This window comes from Nannospalax galili, unplaced genomic scaffold, assembly GCF_000622305.1.
Source record: "Nannospalax galili isolate Female #2095 unplaced genomic scaffold, S.galili_v1.0 scaffold1176, whole genome shotgun sequence".
In the NCBI taxonomy this organism is placed as follows: domain Eukaryota; kingdom Metazoa; phylum Chordata; class Mammalia; order Rodentia; family Spalacidae; genus Nannospalax; species Nannospalax galili.
This window is the reverse complement of record NW_008338883.1, coordinates 1,318,041-1,338,491: the sequence shown is the minus strand read 5'-3', so window position 1 is coordinate 1,338,491 and position 20,451 is coordinate 1,318,041. Positions and strand designations below refer to the sequence as shown.

General features: G+C 37.2%; 1 protein-coding gene across 27 annotated transcripts in view; it reads right to left on the bottom strand.

The window, feature by feature from the left end:
• Positions 1 to 20,451, bottom strand: part of Clasp2 (cytoplasmic linker associated protein 2) — a 220,169-nt gene that overhangs the window by 81,987 nt on the left and 117,731 nt on the right. For 8 of the 27 annotated variants that reach the window (XM_008833404.2, XM_029563661.1, XM_029563659.1 and 5 more), the window contains 7 exons: positions 19,107 to 19,124; positions 17,418 to 17,519; positions 17,236 to 17,262; positions 11,290 to 11,460; positions 8,314 to 8,421; positions 2,506 to 2,568; positions 1,475 to 1,581 (listed from right to left, as the gene is read on the bottom strand). In XM_008833404.2, the coding sequence (XP_008831626.1) occupies positions 1,475 to 1,581; positions 2,506 to 2,568; positions 8,314 to 8,421; positions 11,290 to 11,460; positions 17,236 to 17,262; positions 17,418 to 17,519; positions 19,107 to 19,124 (596 nt within the window). The remainder of the gene's footprint in view (positions 1 to 1,474; positions 1,582 to 2,505; positions 2,569 to 8,313; positions 8,422 to 11,289; positions 11,461 to 17,235; positions 17,263 to 17,417; positions 17,520 to 19,106; positions 19,125 to 20,451) is intronic. The other 19 variants (XM_008833407.2, XM_029563665.1, XM_008833412.2 and 16 more) reach the window with 6 other exon arrangements.

Below are 20,451 nucleotides of genomic sequence, written 5' to 3'. Positions count from 1 at the left end.
CAAATGGTTGCAGTAAAGAGAAAAATTCACCATTGTTAGAACCACACACAAGTGATAATCAATTATAGCTACTAACCAATGAATATTTTTAAAAATATGTCTTTGACATCTATAGCACAATAAGAACACTGGGGCACCTATACTTATGTGTGTACACACACACACACACACACACACACACACACACACACACATACACACACATATATATATAAATTAAAAAAATTTTTTAAACAAAGGTGAGAGGCCTGGGATATAGCTAAGTTCCATACTGTTTGCCTGAGATCCATTATGGCACTGCCAAAACATAAAGACAAGGCCTTTCATAATTGCAGTTAAGAAATTCAGTATGAACAAGGCCAAGTTCAATCCCAGTACCATCCCCATGGCTCCCCTAAAAGAAAATGAACCCAGGGCCTTGTGTATGCTAAGCAAGCATTCTACTACTTGGCTGTACCCATTATAATTCTTAATTGGAAAGAGTTATATTGAATTGATTTGGGAAGTTTAGCCAAATGAATTATACACATCATTTCAAGTCTTCCCTCATTTTTTTTTTCTTTTTTGTTTTTTTTTTTTTGTTTTTGGGTCTCCCTGTAGCCCCAGCTGTCCTGGAACCCACTATGTAGACCAGGCTGGCCTTGAACTCACAGAGATCTGCCTGCCTCTGCCTCCCAAGTGCTGGGACTACAGGCATGAGCCACCACACCCGGCTCCTCCCTCATAATTTTACCTGAGAACAAGGTATATGTTATACACATATATGTGTAAATATACATGCTACAGAGCAGTCTTCCAACAAACTATGATGATTCCATAGAGTATGTTTTGAAAAACAGTATTCAATGTGTAAGGATAAAGAACCAGGAGGATATTTTATTTTAAATTTGCCTTGAAGCTGAACATTCTCTCAGCTCAGAAGATACAAATAATCCAACAATCTCTACATATCATCAAGGTTAAGAAAGCCTTGATATTCATGTTTGGTTTTGTTTTTTTTTTTTGGTCTTTTTTGAGACAGGGTCTCCCAGTAGATCCAGCTTTCCTGAAACTCACTATGTAGACCAGGATGGCCTTGAACTCACAGAGATCTGCCTACCTCTGCCTCCTGAGTGCTAGGATTAAAGGCATGCGCCACCACGTCTGGCTGATATTCCATATTTGTAAGTGTACATACTTATACCAATACTTCTAAGAATACTTATACTAATCTGCTTAAACCAAACCATACATTCAGTGCATAAAACAGATCACTACTATTAAACATATCAACATTTCTGTTTGTGATAACCTATTAAAACTATTAGCCCTAGTCTAAAATTCTGAATAATTAGTAAGGTTCAATCCTAAGTGTACTGGTCTACTAATAGGAATTACCCCCATCTCCTGGCCCACACAGGCAGAAGGAAGGCTCATGTATGCACTGATTTTGTAGCTGGAACATGTTCAAGAACAGGGAAATGGAGAAGAGTACCAAGGCATCGGCTACCGCCTCCTCCACGTCGGAGCCTGTGTTCAGGACTCGCATGGCGCTGACCGAGGATGACAATCGGCTTGACTGGCTGATCCCATACCCTGGACCTAATTCATCAAAAGAAAAAGGAAAACAGGTTTCAGCCAATCACAGATGTAATAATGTCAGGTTGGGAAATTTCAAAACCCTTATTAAGGAGGAAAAAAAACCAATGGGGCAAAGCATTTTAAAAGCAGTATTGTATTTTTCTGGGCACACTGAGTTTTCAGTCAATGAAAGGAAACCGGCAATTAAAATTATTGACAAATGAGAAACAAATTTAAAGAACAGCTGTTTGCTAAGCACTACCAGGTAGACCGAGGGCTTGGACATTGATGGCCCTGGATGGAATCCAGCTGTCAGTTCAGGCAAGCCTCTCCAAATGAGTGAACCATAAGCAACCCAGAACCTCCTTAACCAGGAATGGTTAGGGGGATTGATGAAGTCACACCAGCAATTCACCAGAAGAAAAGCTCCAATTTTAATCTCTCCTTAAAAAAAGAAAACAACAACAAAAAACCGGATTTTCTTCTTTAGCAAAGAAATCTTGAATGTTCAATAACTGTTAAGGGACTACTATGTGCCCAACATTCTGAGACACATAGACAAATCAGAGATGAATTCCCACCCATGCAACAACTGCTTTGTGTACCTGTATTTACAATTAAAACACTTCATCCACCATTTTGGTTTTTTTTTTTTTTAAACACACATATAAAGATGAAGTACATAACTAAGAACATAAAACATATCTATATTTTAAAATGACACAAGTTATACAAAAGAAAAATGTCCATCTACCAGTGAAAAAAAATGCTACAGTTCCTAGAGGGAAAAAGTTACTTGGGAAGGAGGGGGTGAATTATTCTCTAATAAATTAAAATTTAAAAAGACAAAACAAATATAAAAATGAATATTATGTGATGAAAACTGAAAAGGAAAAAATCTGAAATGAATGCACAGATGATAGTGAAAATGTACTCATCCTTCACCTGAGGCCCCATACACATCGGGGGCGTAGAGGGCACCAGTGGATCTGGAATGGTGTCTGGAGGCTGGAATAACAGGACCATACAAACCTCATCTATCACCACAGAAACAAGGACTAGGGGCAGCACTACTGTCAGGCAAGGAGAGTTAGTCAACACTGCTGTTACTCAATAGTTAATGATCAGAATACTGCCACATGTGGCAACTGAACATTAAAATTAGCATTGTAAGCTCAGCCCTGGCACACAAATACAACTTATACCTAAGTGGACAAACATAGGCCTATAGGAGACAAAAAGGCAAGTATTCAAATGGAAGGAAATGTCAAAAATACAAGCATGAAAACAAAACAAAAACAAACACTGTAGTAAAAAAAAAAAAACCACTATGGTAACTAGTAACTAATAATAAATTAAACTTATCTTCTTTAATCTTGATAACCAAAGAGATAACTGTTATTATTTCAATTTTATTTTATAGTTTTGCCTTTTTTTACTTTTGCCTGCATGTATGTATATCACTTGTACGCCTTATGCCTCTATGAGAGCAGCAAGTGCTCTTAAATACTGAGTCATCTCTCCAGTCCTTATTATTTCAATTTTATAGGTCTAAATGTTTGTGTCCCTCCATTCACAGGCTGAATTCTTGATCCCCAGGATAGCATTAAAAGATAGGTGAGGCCTCTGAGAGACAATCTGGTTATGAGGACAAGTACTAATACAGGATTACCCAAAGAGTCAGACGGCTCCTTCTACACGAGGACACCACCACAGCATGTATATGAACCAGGAGATGGGGCCTCAGTAAACACTGATACCTCGATATTGTATTTCCTAGCCTCCAGAACGGTGAGGCTAAATTTCAGTCACTTATACACACCCAATCTATAGCATTTGTTATAGTAACCTGGACAGACTAAGACAGATGGGGAAATTAGAGCACAGAGGTTAATTTATAGGATAATAACCACACTACTTAGTGATACAACTCAGGACCTTCAGTACCTCTGCTCTTACAAAGTACATATACCCTCTCCCAATTATTCAACGTTTCATTTATATTAACATACATGTTTTCATAATGGTCCACAGAATGTAAGTTCTGCACTTGGGAGTGGATCTTTTTTTTTAGTGGATCTAAAAAAACTAAAAGAATTTGTAAAGTGCCAGATGTGGTGGCACACACCTTAAATCACAGCATTCTGGAGGCAGAGACAGGTGGATCTCTGTGAGATCAAAGACCAACCTGGTCTACATAGTGAATTCTAGGCCAGGTGGGACCTGGGGCCAAGACACACACACACACACACACACACACACACACACACACACACACACACTCTATAAGATATCTTTCTAAATATTACTCTAAACCTAAACTTAAACTTTCCACTTTAAATCTTGATTCATGGGGCTGGAGAGATGGCTCAGCGGTTAAGAGCACTGACTGCTCTTGCAGAGGACCTGGGTTCGATTCACAGCACCCACATGGTGGCTATGAACTGTCCCTAGATCCAGTTCCAGGGAAATCCGAAGCCCTCTTCTGACCTCCATGGCATTGTACAACACGGGTGCACTCACAAACATGCAGGCAATACACTCATATACATAAAATAAAAATATTTAAATCTTGATTCAGATTTTGATAAACATCATAAAGTTGATCTTTGTCTTACATACAGAAATAAATTGTCACATAAATGCACTTTAACATTTATATGGCTTAAATTTTCAAGTTAGTCTTCCTCAGCTGAACTACTTAAAGCTGTTAAGGATTTGTGAAACAGAAATCACTTTTTTGCTTGCTATAAAATGCCCTAATGTACAGGAAAAAAAGTGAAAAAGATTGAAAGAAAGAAGGATTAAGAAGAGAGAACTGTGCTGAAAATAGTAACTACTAAAAGATGAATAGCAAGTTAGTAAAATAATTTCAATACTGTTTTAATTTTACATTACAAAAAATAGTCTAAAATAATGAAGAACAACTTGTGTAAATTTGGAAATGCTTGTGGATGAAAATCTTTGAAAATCTTCCAAGAATCAAGTTACCTCTGGCTGAAGATAACAAGTAAGAGGCACCAAACTTATAGTTATAATATAGAAAATAACTTTTTTTGGTCTGGTCTTTTTGAGATAGGGTTTCCCTATGGACCCAGCTGGCCTAGAACTCACTATGTAGACCAGGCTGGCCTTGAACTCAAAGAGATCCACCAGCCTCTGTGTTCTGAGTGCTGGAATTAAAGGCATGTACTACCACACCCAGTGAAATCTTAATTATTATTATTTTTTAAATCTTGGTTCCAGTTCAAGTTCCAGAGAAGTTCAACTTTGCTCAGCTCTGGCTGATGCTCTGACTTCTTCACACTGGCCTTGTGATACAGGACTGTGTGACAAGCTGCAGAAATTGATAAGGGACTGTATAACGAGTTATGGAATCCATGTGCTGGGTTTCAAGACTCGAAATTACAAGGGACAAAAAGATCCTACCATGCCAGCATGTGTACTAAGGAATAGAGAGCAGGGAAAATGTAGCAGAAAATGGGAACACTGAGGACAACTTAATCTCTTAATACTCTACCCCTGTGAAACAAGCAGGACTAACCAGCCTCCTGAATGTTGGAATTAGAAGCATGGGTTACAACATACAGTTGCTATGCAGTAAATAAATGCATGTATGTAAATAAAACAATTACAAAAAATCTTGCAAATTGACTGAGGGATTGATAAAAATATGAACACAATATGATGAAAATGTTTTATTATATTTGGCCCAAACAGAAATTTAAAAAAAAAAAAAAAAGATTTTTTTTAGGGGGGTGTCTTTTTGAGACACCAGCTGTGGCCCCAGCTGGCCTGGAACTCACTATGTAGACCAGGCTGGCTTTGATTTCACAGAGATCTGCCTGCCTCTGCCTCTGAGTGCTGGGACTAAAGGCATGCACCACTACGCCTGACAGATTATTTTTATTTTAAGTGTGTTAAGTATATTACATGCATGCAATGCCTGAGGAGGCCAGAAGAGGGCAGCTGATCCCTTGGAACTGGGTTTATGTGGGTGCTGGGACTAGAACCAGGTTCTCTGCAAAAGCAGCAATGCTCTTAACTGCTGAATCATCTCTCCAGGTCCCACAAATAGGAAGTTTTATGAGAATCAGGAACTTAGTTTTCCTTAATAACAAAATCTAAGTAATTTATCAAATGGAAACTTTGAAATTAATCTAGAAAATTAATGGCCTAGTTGAATATGGTAGCATAAACCTGTAATCCCAGGACTCAGAAGGCTAAGGTTGGATGATCAGGAGTTCAGGGCTGGCCTTGACTACATAGCTAGTTTGAGGCCAGCCTGAGCTTTTTAAGACAGTCACAAAAAAGACAACAGCTTTCTAAAAAAATTGGCCTATTGGGAGTTGGGTATATAGCTCAGTGGCAGTACTTCTGCTATGTATGTGCAAGGACCTATAATTCCCATCACCACAAATTTTTTTAACTGGCGTATTAACCATGATAACATCTTTTTGTTAGTTTTGAAACAGTCTTGCTATAATAACTAGACTGGTTTCAAACTTATAATGCCATGGATTATAGTAGGTGTTTGCTACTGTGCCCAACTAAACATGTTTACCTTTTTAGTAAAAAGGACATGGCTATACATTTCCAGTAATCTCTGACAACTGTACAAGCTTAATATGTATAGAAACACATTTGGTTTCTTCTTCATATGTTTTTTAGGAATTCACTGCAGTATTAGCATTACATAAATGTGCATACCGTTAAAAAAAAATCTGAGCTCTTTGACACTGAAGTATAAAGAACTGTTTTTAGGGTGAGTGACCAGAGTCTAGATGGGAAAAAAATCAGTCACAGCACTGGTAGTGGCAGGGAGGATAACCAGGATGACTACAGTAAATAAATGCTCATTGAGTGCCCAATATTGCCTTTAACATATTTTCTCAAATACAGAAACTTCCACACAATCGTAGTATGTATATGCTTATCCTTATTTTATAAATAAGGAGATCTAGGCATAAAAAGGTTGCAGAGCTGGGATATGAACCCAAGTCATCTGACCCCAGAACTTATGTTATTAAACTACCATATGTGTACTCTTTTTTAAAAATTTTTATGTGTTTGAGTGTATTGCCTGCATGTATGTGAGTGCACCCATGTTGTACAATGCTGTAGAGGTCAGAAGACAGCATCAGAATCCTCTGGAACTGGAGTTAAGGATGGTTCTTAGCTGTCATGTGGGTGCTGTGAATTGAACTCGGGTCCTCTGCAAGAGCAGTAAACGCTCTTAACCATTAAGCCATCTCTAGCCCATGTGTGCTCTACTTCTTTCAACTCCTGTACAAGGCATGCTTATTTTATACAAATGTAGAATTTCATTTCTTTAAATGTACGCATATGCCAGGCATGGTTGCACACTTTGATCCCAGCACTCAGGAAGCAGAGGCAAGTGGATCTCTATGAGTTCCAGGCCAGCATAGTCTACATAGCAAGTTCTGGGCCACAGGCCAACTGGAACTACAGGGAGACCCTGTCTCTTTTTCTTTTTTTTTGAGACCCTGTCTTTTTAAAAAATAAAAAACTATGCATATAAAGATGTGCCATGCCTATGTATGCAAATGAATACAAACACACTCAAAAATATTCTACAGCCTAACACTGCTGGCTGATAACTAAAAACATCTCCAGCAAAGTATATGTTAAATTTGATCTTACTGGTGTAAGAATTCTACCTTGGCACCTTCCCACAGACAGAATAGAAAGTGAGAAAGTCCTGGCAACTGAGGTTGTGTCCCTAGTTGAACACATTGTGCAGGGCAGTACAATAAAGCCCAATGACAAACCGAATGGCCCAGGGAAACAGAATTTAATCACTACAAGTTTTATACTTACATGCATATATGAGAAAATAAGAATTCCAACAGACAACTGTAGAACCATATTCTTCTTATGCATATCAAAGAGCAACCCTCTAAGCATTCTAAGAAGCTATATATGTCAAAGAAAACAGTATGACTATAGATTGTATATCTAAAGTACTGGTTAGAATGTCATGGAGAGATTCTAATGATTCTCAATGTAAAAAATTATGCTTCTCCAGTAATCTAGGAAACATTAAAGTCTTAAAAAATAACTTAATACTTTTATAATTGTGACAAATACAGCATTATAATCAAAGTTATAACACAAACTATAATCAGGAATAAACAAGTTTTACTGCAGTGACATGATATTAGCTAATGTGTGACAAATAACTGTTAACTATAAAGCACTGTAAAAATGTAATTCTTCCCACTGATAAGTACTTCATATATTATTTTGTAGTAGTTTTTCTAGAAGCCTAAATTAAATGATCTAAGGTGAAAGGCCAATTTTCCTGTTGAAAAGGAATAAAGCTTATCAAACTAAATAGTCCATATTTCACCTGAGAGTGAATATTTAATATTGTTTTTAAATGCTGCAGGTTGATTTGAATGTAACCTCTTTTTACCTCTTTTTTTTTTTTTTGTCTTTTTGAGACAGGGTCTCCCTGTAGCCCCAGCTGTCCTGAAACTCACTATATAGACCAGGCTGGCCTTGAACTCACAGAGATCTGCCTGCCTCTGCCTCCCGAGTGCTGGGACTACAGGTGCGCACCACCATGCCCGGCTCGTTCTGCTTTTTTTATTTTGGACTCTTTCCTCAGGACAGAAGATACAGGAAAAGAGATACAGCCGAGGAAGACAAAATTCAGGAACGTGTGGTTCTCGGATGGAAACAGTCCACTGGGAAGGCAGTGCACCTCACACCTGCCCAGACACTTACCAAGGGGCTGAAAAGAGCGGACTGGACTTGTGTCCCTGCTGCTTTCCCGACTGGCTTCCCGGCTGCACCCTTGACTCACACTTGGTCGAGGAATACGACTGCTTCGGGCTGGCATACAGTGACAGCACAGTAAGAAAAAGCACAAGAAAGAATTGAGGCTTTTCAAAATTTTAGCTTTAGCTTTTCTTATTTAAGAACTGATTAATAATGGGTGTTTTGTTTTTAAGACTGAAAATAAATTACTCTTGTTTTCCTCTTCTTTGAGACAGGGTCTCTGAGACCAAATAGCCTAGGCTGGACTTACACTATGTAACTTTCAATCTCTATGAAAGGGGGAAGAAAAGGAAGAGGTGACAGAAAATCTAAAGAGTATTGACTAAAAGTGGAATAGAGAACTTAAACTAATGTCTGGAAAACAAAAAGAGGCAAATCAACCAAGAAGAAATCTCTAAGGGTTCTTGGACCAAAAAGTAGGCTTGGCAAGAGTAAGAACTGCTACTAAGGATATCAGCTAAAGGAAGTCTCCAATTCACACTGAACAAAGACATTCTCACACAGGCACAAAAAGCTGGACTCCTACACATTGTTTCTGAAGAATTTATTTCAGCATGTCTGTGAGACCACCTGAGAGAGAGTTTACTCAATCCAGTGGATGGGAATCTCAAAGGGGCTGCTGTGCAAGAGGTCCAGGCAACACCCAGCACACAGACAGAGTAACTCACAGCAAGAAGCTTCACACAGTAGGTACCACTGAGAGGAGGGGGACACTCAAAGATGTGGGAGGAGAGTATTTCTTTATAAACCACAGCCGATGCAGAACCATAAATTCCTGCAAAATTATATAGGAAGTCACATTCCAAATGCAAAGTAGCTCAAATTATGATATAATTTTAAGTAACTGGCAGGACTATAAGCAAAGAGAATTCATTTTTGTGTGGTAGGAACATTCCCTTTCCATACTTTGAGATTCACCACTCAGTGTACTACTAGGAGATGAGGCCACAGCACACTGGTGTCTTGGCAGCAAACATTTATTTGCTCTTAACACAGTAAATATAACTTATAGCTTTTCAGCTTTTGTCTTTAAAATAATTGGGGGTGGGTTTGTTTGTTTGTTTAGACAGGGTCTCCCTGTAGCCCTGACTGTCCTAGAACTCACAATGTAGACTAGGATGGCCTCAAACTCAGAGATTCACCTGCCTCTGCCTCCTGAGTGCTGGGATTCAAGGTGTGCATCACCACCCCCTACTTTAAAACATTTTTTAAAAAGACATTCTATGTAGACCAGGCTGATTTTAAACTCTTCATCCTTTTGCTTCTACCCCTCGAATGCTGGGGTTACAGGCTCCAGGCATCAGTTACTATGCCCAGCACTTTTCAACTTTTAAAGTTACCTTACAGAGAAAGTAAGAAAGACTTGCTTGTGAATGTAAATGTATAAACCTTAGTAATATAGAAATTAGGCCAGTGAGATGGCTCAGTAGATAAAGGTATTGACTGGGAAACCTGAGCATCTGAGTTTAATACCCAGAACTCACATGGTAAAAGGACAGAACTGACTTCTGAAAGCTGTTCTCTGACTTCAACATGCACATACACACAAACACACACAGTAAATTCATTTAATAACTAATTAATTTAAAAATGTAAGCATTGGGCTGGGCGTGGTGGTGCACGCCTTTAATCCCAGCACTCGGGAGGCAGAGGCAGGCGGATCTCTGTGAGTTCAAGGCCAGCCAGGTCTACATAGAGAGTTCCAGGACAGCTGGAGACCCTGTCTCACAAAAACCAAAAAACCAAAAAACAAAAAAAAAAAAAAAAAAAAAAAAAAAAAAAAAAAAAGTAAGCATTAGGCTAGCAAGTCCAAGAAAACAGAAGGTAAAAGGTAAAGGAATTTAAAAACTGGCTGAAGTGAAATAAAACAAAGCAACTAACAGAATATTCTCTACTTAAAGTTACATAGGTAATCTACAAAACACAATGAAAAAAAGAGAGTAGCCAGCCATGGTGGCACATGCCTTTGTAATCCCAGGACCCACATGGCGGCTAACAACTGTCTGTAACTCCAGTTTCAGGGGGCCCAATGCCCTCTCTGACCTCTGTGGGGATTGTACAACTTGGGTACACTTACATATATGCAGGCAATACATTCATACACATAAAATATAGAATTAAAAAAAAAAGGTTGGGAGTAGCTGGACCTGGGGGCGCACACCTTTAGTGAATGGCAGATCCAGGCCAGCCTGATTAACATAGTGAGTTCCAGGCCAAATAGGGATCCAGAGAGACCCTGTCTAAACAAACAAATAAACAAGATGGAGTAGTTAAAGAGATTTCTGCTCTGGGTATGACAGATCAAAAGGCAGCCATCCTGAGGACAAAGTCAGTACCATGACTGGTGAAGAATGGGAAAAGGGAAGGAGGGAAAAAAGTGAGGAAGGGAAAGAAGAAGGGGAAACAGAGATGTACAGAAGTAAACAGATCTGGGTTCACGAAGACAATGTGAACCAATCAACCTTGATGCTTGCACAATCTGCAAATATTTCAGTTGAGGTAAACAATACATTCAATTTTACCATTTAAGCTGGTTTTAATTATAATTTCTATTACCTGAAATTGAAAGTATTCTTGTCAATACACAGAAAATACTTGTTGATTAGTACTGAAGAAGCATTTCCCCCTACCATAAGTCAGACAGAAACAGCAGTGGCTAACACACACCACTGGAATTTATGTGCACACATGCCTATGTATGTAAGAGGTAAGTTGAAAACTCCACAATAATCTTGTGTGTTAAAATGTTGTATTTTTCAAACCTCCTATAAATACTTCCAAGATTCAGTTTATACCCTACATTTCAACAACCTATACTTTAATTCTCCTTGAACTTCTAAGTTGTATTAGATCCGTATGTGCCTACTCATACTCCAAGGTCTTCAAAGAAATCAAAGGTGCCCCCTCACACACAAGTCTTACCCACTGAAAGCCTAGAAGGGCTGGCCTCTCTGCTGCAGCCCTGGCTCCGTGGTATCTTGCTTCTCTTCTGGGCTGAGGCTGAATTGACCAGGACCCGTTGAGCACCAGAGCTCACAGTAGAGAGGGCTGTTGTGGTTAGAACTCTTCCCGGAGACCCAGATCGACTGCCAGCTAAACACCAAACACATTAACCAAAAAAAAAAAAAAGAAAACATCAATGCCAAGAGAATTTGGTGAACTGTGAGAAAACTGTGGTACTATGGCAGGTTCTAAGGCTGAAGAATTGGACTGAGAAAGATCTGTATGTAATCATAAACTCGTAGGGAAACTATACTGTGCTTGATGTTAACAATACTATTGAATATTTTAGGGCACAGTAAAAAAAAGATTGCAAAAGAAATCACATATCTGATGATACATTTCAGATGGATAAGGTGTTCTGTGAAAAATATCTACTTAAAGGGAGTAAAACACCTAATTTCCATTATTACTATTAATTGTTAAATATATAACAATGATAACTTACTTTTTCTTAAATAGTTTGCCTGCTAAGATATCTCTGAATGGACACAATCATCTGATGCTATGTATATTTTTTAATTTTACAAAATTAAAAATCGTGCTGCTTTCAAATTTGGTCAGAGAAGCTTCTTTATGCAGTGGGTGTGGTTAATGCAGAACTCATAACTGGCCAAAGAGCTGGGAATAAATAAGTGACTGTTGAGTGGTCGTCCCTAAATGGGACATCTACATCAAACCCCCAACCCTCAGCCCATCCAAAGTTCAGGAAACATCACAGAAGATGAGGCAGAAAGAATGTAAGAGAGGGTTGAGGTAAATGCTGTGAAGTGCAGTGGACATAACATGGTCATTATACTTATGAGTTCACAGCACTTGTGGTTACCTGCACAAGATCAAGCCAGTTACCATTCCAGCATGAAAGGGGGCGGGTTCACAAGATCCCACCCATAGCTGAGGAGCTATTGACATGTGATGGCTGCTAGAGAAGGTAGAGCCAGTTTCTTTTCAGGGGTACAGTCCCCGGCAAGTTACATACCCCCACACCCAGGCACATGCAGCACTAAACTCAGTAAGTTACTTTAAAAAACAAAAAAAGGGGATGTGATGGTGGGAGAGGGACATGTAGAAAGGTTGGGGGAGAGGGAGGGAAGAATATATGATCAAGATATATTATATACATGTATGAATTGTCAAAGAATAAAATTAAATGTTGACAAAATTAGGCTAGCTGAGTAAGAAATTTGTTTGTTGCTAGTTGAAGGCAGAGAGCTCTTGGGTGGCCACCTTCTAAGGTATACGAGTACTAGGGACTAAGTATATACATTATATATATATGTATATATATAATGTATAGGACTAAGAGGGAAATGTCAAAGTCAGGAACTTGTTATATAGCTTAGATTGGTCTTGAACTTGAACTGATCCTCCTGCCTCCATGTCCCAACTGCTGGGATCACAGATATGCAGTACCATGCCCAGCAAGAAACCCATTTTTACACTAGAAATTCATGGGTTATCTTTTTAAGAGAATGTTTTCCTTATCAAAGTGCTTTATGTATATATGGAGAAAAAAATTGGGCATGAATGGTCAGATACAATCTAACTGGAGAGTCAAAATGGTAACATTACACAAAAGTTAAACCTGCATTTAAATAAATCTTCAGGATCAACCTCTTCCCTTTGTTACCCTGCACTACTACACAGGAGTTCTGGCTCATGCTGCACTATTTAACTCAACTGTGCTTCATTTCCACCCAGCAGAGTAAAGACTCAAATGCCAATAAGGAGTAGCACTGGCTGTCAATAAAAAGCACCAAGTACAAGGCAGAATGTCAGGAGATTGATCTGGGGACTGTTTGACCTTTCCTATGGAGGAGGTGACTTAATTCTAACCAGCTCTGTCTTCAGGTAATACCAACAATCTCTTGAGAATTTTCAAAAACAAAAGCTTTGAAATCTCCCGATTTTAGGTGGCTTTGCAGTTCAACAACACATTTACAGAGTAAGCTGGATGTGTTCAGTGGGCTGCTGGTCTGTGATTCCCTACTATTTATATTCTTGCTTAGTTCTTAAACTTTATCAGTACACAAAATTAAACACATTCCACTGGTGATAACAATATTGTAAACCAAGTATTGTTTCCCGTGAAATTAATAATTTATTGTTTGAGTAGAAGGGTTCTAAGTTATAAAGAAATTATTCAAGTCTACTTTAAAATGATTGCTCATTTGAAAAGTTTCATGATGTTGCAGGTGAAGAATCTTCAAGTCTGGTTTCTTTCTCCTTCTCTGAAGATAATAGACACACCTGTTTCACCATGCAGTATCTAAACTAAACACACACACCAAAACATTCAAACACTCAACATGCCACAAACTCACAATGCAAGATAGGCAAATGGAAGTTTGTGGGAAGGCTGGCAACAATATAAAAATTATAATGAACTGGGTACATACAGTATGCATTCAGTTAAAAATCAATATAAACTTGTGTGGGTGAAGGTACTGGTAAGAAAGACTAGAGATTGTCTTGAAATATTGGTCTATTCAGCAGACAGGAATTGCACAGCTTAGAAGCAGCTCAGCTGTTCTTTCTACCTTGGATTTATTGCTTTATTAAAAGTATGCAAGCTCCCTCTCTAGCTATCCAAACTCACCTACACCGCCTCCAAAGAGTTGTGTGTGTGCATTTCACTTCAATCATTATTTTCTCTTCTTCACGACCCTTTGATCCAAAGACTGGGCTAAGTCCAGCACTAGAACTCATTTGGAATCATTTATACTTAGAAGAAAATACCAAGGCTCTTTCTCCAGTAGAACCAAGGGTAATTATTTCCTTTTGGTAAACAACAGAGTTGATGAGAAAGGGCATGTTGACCCCAGGGAGGAGCATGGTAACCAAAAATGTGCTAAATGTAAAACTTCAAGTTGGATACCGATTTTCTCTTATTCTGAACAAAAACTATCATCTTATCATCTTATGTTTTGAATATATCTATAGAGTGAACTTGAATAATTTTTAAAATTTAGGGTTTTCATGACAAAATAAAGACAAGCCAAAGAAAAATCACAGCTGGCAATTTTTTGCTTCAGTACAATTACAGAATGATGGACAGTTATAAGAATTTCTGCTGAATAGAACTCATTTTTGTTCATGAAAATAAGTGACCAAACAAGAGATGCACACATAAAGTCTATAGATTCTTACCACCAATGATATTAGCAGATTGTGATCCTGAACAAGTGTAAAGGCAGAATTAGGGTAAGGGTTACAATCCATGAAGAGGGAAGGAGCAGTTTTAAAATGGATGGCAGATGAAAATAACAAAGCTTTAGTCAGTTGTCAGGAAAAAAACAAACCTAACGCAAAAAAAAGAGCAAACTTTAAAAAATCCCATAGCACAAATGTCTGTCACAAAGCAGTACACTTAGTTTTTACAGCTGACACTCATGTACAAAGCAGATGAAATGAGTTGCAAAAGTAAATGCAAATTCTTCAGCTTTCCTATCACTGTTCAGTATTTGAGTAATTAAATGTTTTCATTTTTATTTTTTAAACATTTAATTTAAAATTATATGCAATTATCAAATCTTATAGCTGAAGAAAAATTACATGAAAAAGCTATGAATTTTATCGTTAAGATCCACAGAAAAACAAGAGGTAGATAGAGGGGAGAAAGCTCCTGACAGGCAGTACAATCATCTTGTACACTACCAGTCACGACCAACAAAACAAGGACACAGATCTTTGTTAAATGTAAATCTACAAGTGTCTCCACTACGACTGCTTTCATTTATACTGGTTAGCCATAGTACACACCTGCTTTGATCCAAGAGGTTAATTTTTTTTTCTAAACGATGATACAAAAACACGGAAGACCATGCAACGCCTCAAGAATCACTTCACAACAAAGTAAAAATGGAGATAATACTAATAATCCTGTACAACGTTATAAAGAAACTTGCATACAAATTATATGTCTTTCTAATGAAGAAACTGGAATGAAACAGTTACTCATTCAAATAATAAGCAAGCAAATGAATAAGTTTCTCTGGTATGATTTAAAATCTGCATGATTTTATAGTGGGGAAAAAAGGTTTTAAGTCCTATGAGGTTCTCACACCTGAAGTATTGAGGATAAGGTTTTAAAGTGAAAAAAATTCAAATGAAAAGTAATTTTATTTTTCACTGAAGTAATATGAAGCTGCAGTGTATTGAAAAGGAGGTCCCTTAATAACCTGTTAAAAAAATTAAACAAAGGCCCTGAAGTCAGACCTGGTGTTATTTTAGAAAGTACTATGACCTTACAATTAAGTTTATCCTTAGATCCCAGACATGGACAATTCCTGATTATCTTTATTTTTCTTTATATTTTAACATCCTAACTCCATGATACTTTTCGTGATTTCTGTTTCATGAAGGCAACAGGAATAGCAAGGTATACAAATGATTAACAAGAATAAAAGTTCAGTTTTAATTTTATTATGAATAGTAATGAGGACAATTTTAACAGCTATGGCATTTACTCTAAGGCAAAGTTTTAACTGTATTGAATGTGCTATACCTTCTGATTTTCGTGACAATCCCATGAAGTAGATGCTATTATGCTCTTCCTTTTACAGGTTAGTTTACAGAAATACAGTAACTTTAACCTTGAAGAGCCAAGACTCCAACTTGGACAATATAGTTCCAAGGTCTTCTTAAACTTTACTGTGGCAGAGATTGCTCAGTGATCTTGTGAAAGATCCGATGTGGTAGATCTGTGATGGTACCTGGGATTCTGCTTTTCTAATAGCTGTACTGCTTTTCTAATAGCTGTACTGATGCTGAGCTGGGCAGCACATACAGAGAAGAAAAGCTACACTGCTCACAGATCTACTCCAAGAATTATTTCAAATCATACTGAACCTTGAAAGAATGTGATACTATCTATTCCTGATTTGTTTGAGAGAAAAACTCTTGCCTAGAGGACCATTTGTCATGCTTTGTGTGAGTAATCTTCAATTTGATAACCAATTTTACTGGCTATTTTTGCTTATTTTCAGGAATCCTGTTGAGTGCTTCCATCATTACTCTGCTGAGCATTCTAACTCTAGAAAGAGAAAGCAAGATAGATGTACTCAAGTGCCTTGTTTTCCTCAAGCCTCATTCTTCCACCTAGATCCCAAGATGCAGGAAATCAGGTTAATAAAACAGAGCATCCACATCACAATAATCATGTAAATAGCAGTGGAAGATGGTTAAATCCATTCCTTTCCAAAATAGCCAGGATAATTAAAAAGCCCTCACAATTACTTATTTAGAAAGATCACCTGATTTTAGAGATAAGTACTAAGGAAAAACCCTTGGTCAAGAAGGAATGGGAACAAATTATTATGAATAATTATTTCTATATGTTTAATCTAGTAACACATATCTAGGCCTAAAATTGTGCTTTTAAATTGTTCTTATGAGAAACTCAGTGTCCCATGAAATAATAAAAATATAAATCTCAAACACATCAAAACTGACCATTTTAGTCTATTTTCCTCACTATAAATCAGTATATACCTGCCAAAAATGCTAACCAAAATTAAGTTGATCTAACAGATTTAGGAAAAGAATAAGAAGAGACTACTTATCTGTCTTTGGATTGCATTTTCTAGGTATAAACAGATTTTGATGTCAATATTTGGAAATTACTTTGCCTCTTAAAAGGCACAATTTTCAACACCTGCAAGTTTCTGAGTAGAATGTGAAACCTTAGTGCTAAGGCTTCTTGTTTAAACTACCTCCATGCAAATGTCTGTCTAGCAGATGAAGCCTCTCTTTCTAAGTGGCAGAAATCAATGATGCAGCCCTAATAACACAAAGACAAGACAACACCCACTCAAAATAATTCCAAAACATGCACAACAACTGACCCAAAACATTGAAAAATAATACCTTCATTTTTGTCAGGTGACGACGAACCTAAAGTACAGAACAAGAGCTCAGTATGTGGCTTGTCGCTTTTCAAATCAGCTCTGCATTTATCCACTGCTCAGCCTCCTAGTACAGTAAGATACAAGGAGCACACTTATCCTAGCAGACTGACAGACATGGGAGGACTGACAAGCAGTACATACGCTGGGACTGAGACACCATTTTTGTTCGGCTTCTTCCTCGAGAATCCGTCTTTCCATTTCCCATACCAGCAAGTGGTGCTGAAAGCTTTGCTCTCACGCGGCCTAAGGAATAAAATATTTACATAATTAAAAACATTTTCTAGAATACTTAAGTGTGTGTGGGGTAAGCCTCACTATTTTTAAGTATTTTAAAATTCTGAAATAAGACAGCTATCACTTGAAGAGTGCTTGAACAGCAGATTAAAGTGAGCTGCCAGGAGTAAAAGCAATGACAGTCAAATCCATACTGCTTGGTACTCTGGTGCTCTCAAGCAGCAGTCCCAAACAGATCCAAACCGAAAGTAAACCTACTGAAAAAGAAGTACTCAAAGTCCCTTTAAATGAAAAGGTATCTATAGGAAATTCACAAACTCTGACTAGTCCAATATCATCACATTGATTAGGGAAAATATACTGAAGAGTAGGGATAAAATTAAGGAATGAGTGGTAAGAGATAGTCAATGAGAGGCCAAGCCTGGAGATGACTGTAGAGCCCTATCACTCTACCAACATCAAGGCCCCAAGAAACCCACACCTCAGGCCTCTCAGGCTTTTAGAGACTGCTTACCACCAAAAAGCAAAACACAGAGACCAAATTATTACTTTCAAAATGAAGAATTCATTCACATTCTGTTCACATGCTAATGTTTTAAATTAGAAAGTGCTTAAGTAAGCCACCATTTGTTTTTACAGTTAGATATTACGTTTTTAGAGTAGTCTCATTTAAACTTAAAATACAAATATATAGTTTTAAACATATCAAAGCTGATATAGAACAAAATAAGTTTAATGCATTTGGTTTTCTACACAAGAAAATGTCATTCATGTCCAACTTTGAAGAAAAATAATATATTTAAAATCAAAGGCTTTAATAAGACCACCTTCAGGCAGGATAAATATAAAAATTGAATTACTTTCCTTTCTATGAATTCAAAAGGAATTTTTTTTTTGGTCTTTCTGAGACAGGGTTTCCCTGTAGCTCCAACTAGCCTGGAACTCACTATGTAGTCCAGGCTGTCCTTGAACTCACAGAGACCTGCTTGCCTCTGCCTCCTGAGTGCAGGGATTAAAGGTGTGCACCACCATGTCCAGCCAGAAAGAGTATTTTTAAGGTGAATTGACTCGGGAAAGTATATGCAGAAATTTAGTTGTATTCTCAAACCTAATCTGAATCGGTGATCAATTCCCTAGTTGATGATTCAAAATTAAAAGCTACATTTCAAAGTAGATAAAATAAAAGTATTTAAAATCCAATGATCAAGTGGTGACAGTGACAGTGCTCCTGCAAAGCAGAAATGACGAAGCATAAAATAAACAAAAAAGCAAAACGAAAAGAAAAGCATCTCTAATATCATTACTGGCAAAATGAAAGTACATACTATATACCAGATATTAATAAGCATGTTAAGCAATGATGTTTTTATAGCATGAGATGATCCAAGATGCAAAACCGCAGGATGAAGAATTAAGAAAAAAAAAAAATCCATACACACAACCAGCATAACCAAATGGAGAATGCAGAATTTCCACAACCAGCAAATGACAGACTTGCAAATAAATTAGCCTGTTTTAGTTTTAATATTTAAGTCCTATCAATGAAAATAGTGAGGTAGAAGAATTTGTGTTACTAACAAAATATTTCCTTCTTACCATCTTCAGATGCTGTTCCTAAATAAGAGAAATAAAACAGTATTTCAACAAATTCTGAAAATGCTACCTCATAATCCCCTCCCAAGATTAACATGAAAAGGTAAAACCAAAATATACCTTCTACTTAGGCTTGAACCTTGAAAATATCCATTATGATAAAAATAATTTGAGATAACTTGATATAGTACACATAAAGAAGTTAAAACAAGACAATCAAAAATAGCAAATCCCTTAGAGAACATTTCTGAATTTCGTTCTTAAAGTTTAAGAGTGGAGAAATTTTAATCACTCAAGAAAGATACAACTCTATAATAACTCTTCCTTGCAAATTAACACTTGTACAGACTTTTCCAAAGCAGGAATATTTTCTGTGCATTTTCAAATGGTCCATAAACAAACTAGAAAAACAAGTGACTAATACAGAAATCAAATTTGTGATCTTGGCCTCATGGGCCTAAAATTTTCATTAAAGCACACAAAGGCACAAAGACTTGTCAATCCAAGTCTTCAATTATTCATTCAACAGTTAATGTGTACTACTGAAAATGCCCAAGTACAAGCGTCAGAACTCACTGGCACTAAAATAGAGGACTACCATCAGAGGGAGTAACACACAATGACAGAGGTAACCTCTCAAGCAGGTTGATAATTCTGACCCAAACAAAAAAGAAAAGAAAAAGAAACCTCTTCTTGATTTAGTCACGAAACACTTTAAAAAAGGAGATACTAAAATAAATAATTCTCATGTTCCCAACACAAGATTAAACAAAGGTCCATTTCATTAAAATAGAAAATATTTTAGGCCAATTTTTAGAGTTCATGTGATAATTAACAGAAAAGGTGTCTTTTTTTCCCCGTAGGTGTTATAAACTGACTCAGATTTCAGTATCTTATTCCAAGTTCTTTAAGAAAGTTCAAATTTGTAGGTAACACTCCATGGCAGAGTGAAGAGAAAGCAAGGTCAACACTGTGCTGTCCCACACAAAAACACATCACACAGGTCTGTGGTACAGCAAAGCAGCTAGAGACAAACTGCAATCATCTCAATACTGACATTAAACTTCAGTTTCAATTAAATGTCAGTTTAAAAAAGTCAGTAACTTGAAATTTATTTTGAAAATAAACATTTAAACCCATGAAATGTCATTACTGGCCCTCTCCATCACTCAGTAAACTGAAGTGTTAAATCAAAAGACTTAGGAGATTCCTTTTCATTCTTCCAAATTCAATATTAAAGCAACAACAACAACAACAACAAAAACACCAAGAAATTTAAAATATTCAGGGTTATAGGGTTATCTCTCTCTCTCTCTCTCTCTCTCTCTCTCTCTCTCTCTCTCTTTTT